The sequence below is a fragment of the Dunckerocampus dactyliophorus genome, chromosome 2 (assembly GCF_027744805.1).
Source record: "Dunckerocampus dactyliophorus isolate RoL2022-P2 chromosome 2, RoL_Ddac_1.1, whole genome shotgun sequence".
Lineage (NCBI taxonomy): Eukaryota > Metazoa > Chordata > Actinopteri > Syngnathiformes > Syngnathidae > Dunckerocampus > Dunckerocampus dactyliophorus.
Genome location: NC_072820.1, coordinates 18,676,809 through 18,689,616, shown reverse-complemented (window position 1 = coordinate 18,689,616; position 12,808 = coordinate 18,676,809). Strand labels below are relative to the sequence as shown.

The 12,808-nt window shown below is 38.2% G+C and overlaps 1 protein-coding gene across 1 annotated transcript in view; it reads right to left on the bottom strand.

The window, feature by feature from the left end:
- Window positions 1-12,808, bottom strand: part of b4galt2 (UDP-Gal:betaGlcNAc beta 1,4- galactosyltransferase, polypeptide 2) — a 133,128-nt gene that overhangs the window by 28,160 nt on the left and 92,160 nt on the right. Inside the window, exon 5 of the mRNA XM_054769338.1 lies at window positions 219-406. Coding sequence (XP_054625313.1) covers window positions 219-406 — 188 coding nt within the window. The remainder of the gene's footprint in view (window positions 1-218; window positions 407-12,808) is intronic.

Here is a 12,808-nt window from a genome sequence, read left to right as displayed (position 1 = left end):
GAATCATTGCTTTAATATACTATAATAAAAAGGGAAAAAATCAATTATAATACTAAAGTTATCAATAAACTGATGCATTTATACAATATTTGTAATAGATATTTAATGTTGAATAAACAAGCAACAAACATATAACTGACAGATTGGTACACACAAAGCAAACAGTGATGGATAAATGACTACCTTAAAAGGTACCTTAAAAGCAATACAAAGTGTACCTGAAGCCAAACTTGTCCATGGCAATGGCGAAGTGCCTGGGCTGCTCGTAGCAGTGGTAGAGGTTGCGGTCATCCATGGGGATCAGGTCCACGTCGCTAAAGATGAAGCAGTTGTATTCGCCATCCTTCAGGGCCTCCGTGTAGCCCACGTTTAAAAGCTTGGCGCGGTTGAACGTGTCGTCACCCAACTGCCAAAACACACAACCATCAAACGTTACCACCCTCTTGTGTTGTAAACCAGGACTAAAAATGTTGTAAAGCAGTGAAATATAATAAATAATAAAATATTTGGTGAAATATAATAATAATAACAATAAATCAAGAAAACATCTTTGCGATAAAATAAACAATTTTGCGGTTAAATTACATATAAAGTTAAAATGTTAACAGCTTCATTAAATTATATTGTCCATTAACTTATGAAATTAAAAAAGATCTGTGAGGATAATTCCTAATGCCAAGTATAGAGAACATACAAACCCTTTATTTTTAAAATCACAGATATTAAAATTCGCAGATTTAGTACACTTTCAAACCGCTAGAATAATGTATAAAGTTAATAATAACTCGTTACCCAAAAATCTAATCAAGTATTTCTCAATCAGAGAGGAGAAATATGATCTTAGAGGAAAATTAAACCTAAAACATTTATATGCGAGAACAACGCTGAAAACCCATAGCATTTCCGTATGTGGAATTAAATTATGGAACGGATTGAGTAAAGAACTCAAACAATGTACAGAGATGAGCAAATTCAAAAAACAATACAAGCAGTTGATGTTTGCTAAATACAAGGCAGAAGAGTCCTGATTGTTCTGTCAGGTTTGTTATTTTATTTTATTTATTTTTTTATTTTCTATTTTACTTTATTTTATTTTATTTTATTTTTTATTTATTTAATTAAATTTTATTTATTTATTTATTTATTTATTTATTTATTTATTTTTTTAATAATTTTCTTTGTTGTGTTAAAAAAAAAAAAAAAAAGGAAAGGGAAAAAAAACAAAAAACAAAAAACTTTGTTCTTATTTATTTATTTATTTATTTAGTATTGTCATCATTATTATCATTATTATGAATGTCCTCTCTTTTTTTTGGGGGGGGGGGAGGGTTATCTCACCGTTATCTATTATGTGTTATTCTGACTATCACTGAAAACATGACATGGAATCCAGGAAGTGAACTACATGTACTGTACTAGATGTAGAATGGATGGGGGGTAGGATTAAATAAGCTTTGCTTCTTCCTACTCCTTTTGGACATGTGGAACTGTCAAAGAATGATTCACGAGATGTATTCCATTGTAACCTTCATGTTCAAATAAACTAAACCAAACCAAACCAAACCAAATTATTAAAATTCAAACTATAATTTCTTTCTTGACAAACATTGATTTCACTGACTTTTAAATGTATTTAATGGCCTTTCATTTAATGATGCTGCATTGAAAAGCACCATAGAACGCACCGTTACAATCAGTCTCTCAAAGTCACCCATCAAATAGGTGGTGGGCGGGATCAATGATCTGATTGGTTGAACTGTGCCATGTCAGCAACGGCCACAACAAATTGAACCGAAAGAAATAATTGATGGATGAATCCAATACAATTATTTAAAATTCGACACATCATGTTCTACTGAGAAAAAACAACCTGCAGGCTAAATTAGATCCTCCAAAACACTCTCTCTCAAACAAATTTGGTTCAAGGAGGATTTACTGTCTTCTCGGTATGCCTAACAAATGGCAATCTAGAATATGTGCCTACTGTATGATAAATAATGAATCTCTGAGGGATGCTACGGATGTTTCCACTGCTGCAATGATCCACAGTCAAGAGTTCAGTGCCAAGCAATTAAGGTGAAACGTACAGGTTCAGCACCACTGAGCATCAATATTTAGTGCGTTGCTGGTCTGTATTTATCACCAAGTGTGTGTGTGTGTGTGTGTGTGTGCATGTGTGTGTGTGTGTGCCTATTGACCTTTGCTAAGCTGCCTGCTGCTGTTGCTGCTGCACTGAAAGATGTTTTACACACTCAGCAAAGCAAGAAGTTCAACCCTCTCTAGGCCGCCTAATGGACAAAAGTATTGGAACACCATCAGAAATAAAATATGGAGTCAATTCATTCAGAAGAATTTTCTGTGATGTCAGCAGTGAATGATTTTGGACCTGCTTTAGGCCATTGCAAAGGCGTTTGATAAAATTCTACACCAAACTCCTCTAAACATGACTTTGTGAACTGCACACAGGAAAATGCCCAAAACTGAAAACATGGTCCATGATTGTCCAAAATTGCTTAAATGATCTAATCCAGCTGTTTTCAAAGGGTAGTGAGGAGGTGCCAGAAGAATTTACAGGAGGCGCAGCAGCTTGAGGAAAATAAATCCTCAACTTTATAACTAAAGGAAGTCAAAATGCAAAAAAAATAAAATTAGTGAACAAAAAGTTAAAAAACAAAGTTGGAAGCATACTACAGGCCAAAATATCTTGCTAAGGTGCTACAATTCAGCCATTTTTAAAGTGAGAAGACTTAATTAGCGCAGCAGCTTGAGAAAAATAAATAAACCTGTCAAGATAACTTCAGTTGTCTTTGTAGGCAAACTTACAGTTCCTACAGTAAACAGAGTCTGGGTGTGCAAATAATTCCAAAAAGGCAGTAGTGGAGGCTCACTATGCCACACTTTGAAAACCCACGATCTAACTACCCCCGATTGATAAATTCATTAATTTAAGACACACGTCTCCTTATTTTTGTCTTTATAGTGTAGTTTGAATGAAAATAAATGACAGTTATGACTCTACTGGTGGACTCAATGAATGGAGTTTTTGACAAGCTGGGATGTCTGCAACTGAAAAGTGAATTTGCAGGGAAAGCTGACATTTATTTATCTTTTTAGACAGTTTCTCTCAAGCTGCCTTTTGGATTTCTCTGACTTGTACGTGCAGCAGACAGGATGAACCACTGAGAGAAGGAGAATAAAGAAACACATCATCTGGAGCAGGGGTGTCCAAAGTGCGGCCTGAGGACCATTTGAGGACAGCACATAGGTTTTCATTGGCCTGTGGCACACTCTAGAAATACAAATAAAAAGAAAACTAACAAAAACTACAGCAAAAGTTTAAAAAAAGAGAAACAAGGCATACTATAATGAGAAAAAGTTGAAATGTTATACTGCTAAAAACAGTAGTAATTATACACTTTGTCATCTATAACACAAAGCTGACCTACAGGCTGTTCTCTCTTTAAATATATGGTGTAATGTTGTAGCATTTTCTACATGCGTTGGTTTTAGCCTGTTTAAACAATGAAAAACCTCAAAACGGCCCTGGATCCTTTGATTTTACAGTATCCGGCCCTCGGTGGAAAAAGCATGGACACTCCTGATCTAGAGCAATTTGAGCGGCTCTTTTTTCAAATTTAACATCAATTGCATTTGGTAATTTATTGTTTTTTTTTCGCTTCCTACTAATTCTCCGGAACAGAATCATTCTTTTTCATGACAAGAATGGTCCCACACACACAAAAAAGTGTGAGTGACAGGCTTTATCAGTCTCTTCCAGACAGGCAGAGGCGGAGCCTATCATGATATATAGTCTGGCTGGTCAGTCAACGCACCGAAAGACCACCGGTTCAGCACCTTATCTCTTTTAATGGAGATTGAGTTGAATATGTGTGTGTGTGTGTGTGTGTGTGTGTGTGTGTGTGTGTGTGTGTGTGGTGTTTGGTTCCATGTATGTGCAAAAGCTAAAAATGGTCATTTCAAACAGGGGTCCCCAACTGCAGGAGCCTAAATACTCTTTAAGTTAATTAATATATGGATAAAAGATAATATGTGTTTATTCTGTTAAAAAGGGGCTATTTACATTATTTAAAAAGTGAAATGTTTCAGCTTTTAATTTTATAGTAATAATTTTATAACTATGTGTGTTTCCTCCCACATTCCAAAAACATGCATGTTAGGTTAATTGGAGACTCTAAATTGTCCATAGGTATGAATGTGAGTGTGAATGGTTGTTTGTCTATATGTGCCCTGTGATTGGCTGGCGACCAGTCCAGGGTGTACCCCGCCTGTCGCCCGAAGTCAGCTGGGATAGGCTCCAGCATGACCCCGCCACCCTAAAGAGGAGAAGCGGTATAGAAAATGGATATAAGCTTGTGTGTCTTACAAAGCATTTTGACTACAACCTATAGGGGACGCCACATGGGTCACAACCGTAGCTCAATAGCTCCATTTCTAAAGCTTTGGGACTCCAGCAAACCACAGTGAGAGCCATTATCCACAAATGGCGAAAACATGGAACAGTGGTGAACCTTCACTGGAGTGGCCGGCAAACCAAAATTACCCCAAGAGCACAGCAAGGACCCATCCAAGAGGTCACAAAAGACCTCACAACAACATCCAAACTGCAGGCCTCAGTGTACATGACTCCACCATAAGAAAGACATTGGGCAAAAACGGCCTGCATGGTAGAGTTGCCACTGCTGAACAAAAAGAACATTACGGCTTGTCTCAACTTTGTCAGAAATCGTCTGGATGATTCCCAAGACCTTTGGGAAAATACTCTGTGGTCTGTCGAGACAAAAGTTGAGCTTTTTGGAGGTCACATTTCAGAAAAAGAACAGAGCAGAGAACAAAAGAGAGACTTGTAACCCCATTCGACATTTAAAATCTAGATGAGCCTGTGTTGGTAAGTCATGTAAGTCATGTAGGTCATGTAAGCATGTAAGCATGTAAGCATGTCAGCAAGTAAGACCTGGATTGCAGTTTTTTTGTCCTCCCCAGTGTTCCGGAGATGCGAACGAACTAGCGGTAGTACGGCCTGCTAGCCGAACTAGCTCTGGATCAACAACCGCAAAAAATAAATAACAATATAAATAACCGCTCCCTGGTCCTGTGCTGCAATGGACATCTTTCGGCTGGGACGCCGCACTGGAGAGGTCCTGGTGACCTACAATCTTCACTGAGGATCCGACTGCGGCAGCAGTGGTCAGCGACACTTCCTGCGGGAGTTGCTGGGCCTGGAATCTGAGTGAGCCATCAAGCAGCGGAGGCCGTTTATGGTGAGATGGGACCAAAGAAGGCTAGCGTAATCGCAGAGGATTAATTTGAGGAAATCAAGAAATCTCTCAACTTTATGTCTGGTGAGATTTCTAATATAGCTAAACAACGGAAACAAATAATTGGCTTGATGGATTAAAGAACTAAAAAAACAAAACGCTGAAAGGGACAAAAAAATAGCTGTACTAGAGTGTCGAATCACAGTTCCGGAACAATATTTGAGGATGAATGACATAATAGTCAACGGCCTGGGAACTAAACCCAGGTCGTATGCAAGGGCAGTCTGTGTGGATGGAGAACCCACTGAGCATGAGTTAGACTCCCTTGAGAAGCAAGCAGTGGACTTTGTCAGCAGCAAGGGTATAGAATTAGATATACAAGATATAGGAGCAAGCCACCCCCCGCCTACAAACAATAAAAATACAAACCCTGCTGTTATAATACGATTTATAAACAGGAGACAGAAAATTGAAATACTAAAAAAATGAAAAAAAGAGAGGAACAAATGTCTACCTCAACGAACATCTGGCTAAAAGGAATGCCGACATCGCTAGACAGGCATGACACAGACAGGCAAGCATGTATGCAAACTACATTAACATAAGACAATATTTGAGTCAATTCAAGGAGCCCTTCAAAGAAATTGCAATCTCAGAAACCTGGATTGATGCTGAGAAAGCCATAGCTTTTGAGCTAGAAGGATACGAAATGAACTACATAAACAGGAATAACAAAAGTGAAGGAGGAGTGTCTTTGTACGTTGACCAGTGCTTCTCAAATAGTGGGTGGGGATGGAAGATAGCGTGAAAGGCAGGGAGTACTTTCAACGTTTGTGCAGGCCTGTTAACATGTACAAATTTATCATACTCAACATGCAATTTGAGACAGAAAATGCCAGAAAATAATTGAGAACCACTGGTGTAGAGAAACATCTGAACTACAAAGTGGTAAAAAGCATGTCATTGGCAATTGATAACATTTTTGAATGTTTAACTGTTGAAATCTGTTAAGAAAAAAGCAAAAATGTATTAGTATGTTGTTTATATAAAACACCTCAATCAAGTATTGAAATGTTTGAGGACTGGATCAAAGCAACCTTCACGAACATCAGACAAAATGTGTTTATAATTTGTGTGTTGTGTTTATAATTTGCAATGAAAACTACAACATGAGAAAGGTGGAAGACAAAAAGACATTTCAAAAACTACAAACAGAGGAAAGTATCAATGGGCCTCATTCACGAACATCTTCTTAAAAGTCTTCTTAAGAAGTGTACTTAAGAAGGCGTGGGTTGGAAAGTGCGCCACATTCACGACACATTTTTAAGTAGGGATAATCGTTCGCACCGGTGTTCTTAGGTTGATGAATGCCAACGGGGATGCACATGCACGTAAGGCCTAATTTGCATAGGTCACCGCCTATTATTTCCTATATAAGGTCAAAAATGTGCCGTGCGCAACAGGCAGCTGGAGGCGGAGATGGCAACGCGCAAGGGCAAGACTGAGGAGCAGCTGGACAACAAACGAAAGAAAAACTTCAATTGTACAGAAATAGACGTGCTTTTACAAGGAGTGACCGAACACAAGACCACCTTATTTTCACGTGTATCCACCGGTCATCAGGCCATCCAAAAAGAGTCGGCATGGAGCACCACTGCAGGAAACATAAATGCCGTTTCCACGGAGAAACGCACCACCGCAGAGGTTAAAAAGAAGTGTTTTGACTTAAAATAGACTCAAAAAAAAAAGATTAGACTGCACCGGAGGGATCTGGAGGAAACGGGAGGTGGGCCATCAATCAGAAACCAAACCATTTCGGAAACTCTAGAAAATATTTACACAATCATGATGGAAAAATAAAGTCAAAATACATAGTTTGTGTGTGACAATGTATTTTTTCTGTGGTTACATTTGATTAGACGCTGCCTAATTAATACAGCAGCCCCGTGCTCTGGCTCAAGACGTGGCTGGGGGCGCATGTCGTTATCTGGGGGTGCTACGTGCGCAATAGGCACACCACGTTTCATTGCGATGTTATTCTGATGATCCTGCACACCTGCAAGAACAGAGAGGGAAGCCTGAAGCCTGAAGCGGGACATCAAATATTCGTGGCTTTCAGCAAATAAATCTAATGGTCCCTTTACATTCTCTCTCTGCGCAGCGCACGTCCAGCCAGCTACTTTTTTTTTTGATGAATTGGGATTTGAATATATATTTATCGATGGAGTATATTTTAGTTGTTTTGATGATAAATAATTGTTGGGATATTTTATTTGCACTACATTTTTTGGGATCAGGTTGCAAAATCCATCATGAGGGCGATTGCGCATTGAAAGTGCAAGCTTTGCTTGTGCGTAAGAGTCCTCCTGAGCGTTCGTAGAATTTGTTCTTAGATCTAAGAACTGTGAGTTAAGAACACGTTTCGTGAATGCCAAAAATCTTCGTAAGAAGGCTTTAAGAACACATTTGTGCATAAGAACGTTTCGTGAATGAGGCCCAATGCTTTTAAGAAAGATCTGGAAGAACAAAGGGCCTCATTCACGAAACGTTCTTACGTTCTTAAGAAGACTTTTAAGAAGATGTTCGTGAATGAGGCCCAAAGTTGGGAGTGTGTCTATTGTGGAAATGATGTGGACGAAGCATGATTATGGTTATGGTTTAATTTATTTTGACCATGCATATCGTTTACATTGAGTGCTTCATGTTACAATTCACAATTCCACATGTCTGAAAAGAAGTAGGAAGAAGCAGATCTTATTTAATACTACCCCCTCATCCTTATCACATCACTATTATCATTACTATTTTTTTTTTTTTTTACAAAAAACAAACAAAACAAACATAAAGGTTCTTCCTTTTCCCCTTGCTGATGTCCAGATTCACTTCCTACCATCTTTTGTGTTGTACTATGAGTGCCATTGAATGTAGATACATGGGTTCCTAATTCTATTACTTCTTATTGAGGAGGCCCTTGCAACGTTGATATCAAAGTCAAATGTTATTGAATGTAATCCTTCAAACTGCATGGCTCTTTCTTGTGGGTTGTATCCTCCATTTTCCTTGTTGTCATGGTTCTTTAATATCTATCCAGGTCGTTGATAGCTTTGACAACAAGCAATCTTGCTTCTCCTGGTCCTCCATTTAGCTTGATGTAAATTTTGCTATTGGTGCTCCAAGTGCTTTGTATCTTTCCCTGCTTCCTCAAGTCTTGTGCTTTATTGGCGATGTCATCATTGCGTTTAATCAGATGCTCATTCATGTGGACGTTTGTACCAATCAGCTTCTTTCTCTGTTTCAGCTGTGCAGTTTTGAATTCCCTGTTGATGAACTTAACAATGATGATGGGTGTGGTGTAGTTTCTGCCATATAGTGGGATGCAAATATCGATGGTGTTGATATCTACATCCACCTCCTTTGATTGTAGGACGCTGGCAAGCTGTTGCTTTGTTGAAGGAACGTGCATGCCATCTGGTTCTCCTCTGTTTTGGACTCCCTACTGTATATTTTGACCTGGGTGTAATTTGGACCCCTGTGAGAATCACATCGTTCATTCGTACATTCTGATCCACCACATCAATAATATTTTTCATTTGCTCTGTGATATTTCCCTTTGCCTCTTCCTCGAGAGTGGTGCACAAGGCAGCATTATTCTCCAATAGTGCCTTGATTTCATCTTGTAGAACCCCGACATCCTTGCATAATGCTCTATTTTCTTCCGTAGGGTTTTTAGCTTCCTTAAGAGCAGCGCACAAGGCAGCATTGTCTTCCAATAATGCCTTGATATCATCCTGCAGAACCTTGATATCACTGCATAATGCTCTATTTTCTCCCATAGGGCTTTTAGCCTCCTTGAGAACAGTCCACAAGTCAGCATTTTCATCTTGCTACTCCTTGATTTCCTCTCTTATGCCTTGGTATCCTTGCTCAGTACTCTATTTTCCTCCATAAGGTTTCTGACATCATTATGGACCTCCAAGATCATGTCGTTGAGGCTGTCATTCAGCATTTGTACACTTTTAATGTGTGATTGCAGATTCTTAATTTCTTGTTTTGTTTGTAAAAAAATCATGCATCGTTTGTGCTTGCAGACCCCTAAATTCCCGCTCTGTTTTGTGCTGCAGTACGCACTTGTATCTCTTACAACTTCTTCAGGACATGTGATCATATCAGATTATTGCTGTCGAGAATATTTTCTAATCCACGAGATGGGGAAGGTGAAGGAGGTGGGGGAAACCTTTCCTTCATCTTTTTCTCAAGGTTGTGAAAAAATAACACATTTTTGCACTTGAAAACGTTTTCTAAATCTGAAGCTGATTTTTCATTCGGGGCGTCGTCCTCCTCCTCCAAGGACAGCCAGACTGATTTTGAATCCATATTTCCAGGGCCAGTATCATTTCAATTTGTGTTTGGCATTGCTGCTAGGCAACCGCTTTGAACTTTGAACAGTTAGCCAGTTAGCTTGACTTGCTAGCAGCTATCAGCGCTTTCAAGGAATCTACCTCTCGCCTATCCGAGTTATTGTTGATTGTGTCATCAAGCAGTTATGGTCTGCTTGGAAGAAGAAAAACACATTAGATCGGAGATTTATGATACAAAAACCTCAAGAAGCGGAAAATAAGTATAAGACATACAAAAACAAGTTAACAAATATTTTAAGAGTGTGTAAGACAGAATATTGTAGTAAACAATTAGACAATAATTAAAACATTAGAGCAACATGGGGCATTCTAAACAGTATTATCAGGGATGGATCCAAGAAAGCAGATTATCTTCAATATTTTAAACATGGAAATTCCAAAAATGAAGACATGAACGAGGTAGTTGAAATGTTCAATAAAAACTTTGTAAACATTGGACCGAATTTAGTAGAAGGGATCCCAAATAACTTGTCGGCAGATGAAGGGAATGCAAGTATAGACAGGAATCCCAACTCCATGTTCTTCACTGGTGTGACAAAAAAGAAATAATTGATATCGTCAATAAAAGTAAAGCAAAAACATCAACCGACTGTAATGGAATCGACATGGGAACGATAAAAAAGGTCATTTTCGAGATTGCGGAACCACTGACGTACATCGGTAACTTATCATTAGCTAAAGTAGTACCAATTTTCATAACAGGGGGACAAACATCAATTCACGAAGAACCGACAAGTTTCTTTATTGGCACAATGTTCTGAAATCATCAAAAAGCAATTCAGCTATAGGTTAGACAAATGTAAGATAACGAAAGTTAATACGGATATAGCGCTAACACTTCAACTTCCATGGAACTAATTGAAATAACTGAGGAAATTACCAACACTATAGACCGTAGGGAGTGCACAGCTGCAGTATTTATGGATTGAACAAAAGCATTTGATACAATTAATCACAACATCTTAATTAACAAACTAGAAAGGTATGGAATCAGAGGGTTAGTCTTGAACGGGGTGAAACGCTACTTAGCAAACAGGAAGCAATATGTAAAGCTAGGAGAACATACATCTGCAAGCTTAAATATACCATGCGGCATACCCCAGGGGTCAATACTGTGACCAAAACTGTTCAATGTATACATAAACAACATCTGTAAAGCTACAAAATGCCTAAAACTAGTATTATTTGCAGACCATACCACCACATTCTGTTCTGGAGAAAGCACACTAGAGCTAAAAAAAAATCACAGACGAAATGACGATACTTAAAAAATGGTTTGATAAAAACAGATTATCCCTGAACCTAAGTAAAACAAAAATAATGCTATTTGGTAACAGCAGAAAGGATGCCCACGTGCAAATACAAATAGATGGCGTGGACACTGACAGATTGAATGAAAATACATTTCTAGGCGTTATAACGGATGACAAAATGAGTTGGAAATTCCACATTAAAAATCTACAACATAAAGTGGCAAAAAACACTTTTATAATCAATCAAGCAAAATTTGTTCTAGACCAATAATCACTCCATACTCTACTGTTCTCTGGTCTTACCATATCTAACTTATTTTGTGGCGGTATGGGGAAATAACTACAAAACCAGACTTCACTCACTAACTGTACTAGAAAACAGATCAATTAGGACAATCCATGATGTTGCTTATAGAGATCATACAAACACCCTATTCCTAAAATCACAACTATTAAAATGTGTTGACTTGATAAACCTTCAAACAGTTAAAATTCTGCATAAAGCAAAAAATAACCAGCTACCCAAAAATCTAATTACTGAACGGATTGAGTAAAGAACAATGCACTAAAAGGAGCCGTTTCAAAAACCACTACAAGCAGTTGATGTTTACAAAATATAAAGAAGAACAATCCTGACTCACAGAGAAATATGCCATGCCATATGACAAATGCACTTTATGCAATTTACAGCTGTTTGTCCATACAGATTTATAAACCTCAACTTCATTTTAACACATTGTTATATTGCTTTATCATTTTCTCGTGTTATTTAGAACTGGCAAAGGGCACATTTTGAATGGGAAATTAACAAATGTATTAGCAATTGTGAAAAGTATTAGCAATTTGATGTGAAACAAAGAGGGGGTAGGGTTGAATAAGATCTGCTTCTTCCTACTCCTTTTCAACATGTGGAATTGTGAATTGTGTTATGTGATGTATACCGATGTGAAAAGCAATGTTCAAATAAATCAAACCACCACCAGCATCATACTAACAGCATATGGTGGTGGTAGTGTGATGGTCTGGGGCTATTTTGCTGCTTCAGAACCTGGAAGACTTGCTGTGATAAATGGAACCACGAATTCTGCTGTCTACCAAAAAGTCCTGAAGGAGAATGTCCGGCCATCTGTTTGTGACGTCAAGCTGAAACAAACTTGGGTTCTGAAGCAGGACAATGATCCAAAACACACCAGCAAGTCCTCCTCTGAATGGCTGAAGAAAATAAAATGAAGACTTTGGAGTGGCCCTGACCTGAATCCTATTGAGATGCTGTGGTATGACCTTAAAAAGGCGCTTCATGCTGGAAAACCCTCCAATGTGGCTGAATTACAAAAAATCGGCAAAGATGAGTGGGCCATAATTCCTCCACAGCGCTGTAAGAGACTCATTATCGCAAACACTTGATTGCAGTTGTTGCTGCTAAGGGTGGCCCAACCAGTTATTAGGTTTAGGGGGCACTTTTTTGGATTTTTTTTCTCCCTTAATAGTAAAAAGTTTCATTTAAAAACTGCATTTTGTGTTCAGTTGTGTTGTCATTAACTAATATTTAAATTTGTTTGATGGACTGAAATATTTAAGTGTTACAAACATGCAAAAAAAAAAAAGAACTCAGGAAGCAGGCAAACACTTTTACACTGTGTGTATATATGTGGCTGTATGCCACAAAATATATCACCTTCATAGCAGAATGTTGGTCACTATAGTGTTTAACATGACGGAAGATTTTTTATTCCGCAGGAACAATACACAAATACAGCGTTTCAACTGTCAAATAAGTACTTTAAAGCAGACTTATAGATGCATGAGTTACTACAGAGTTATGTCGCATATACTATAGGCAGAATATAAACAGGAAATAGCC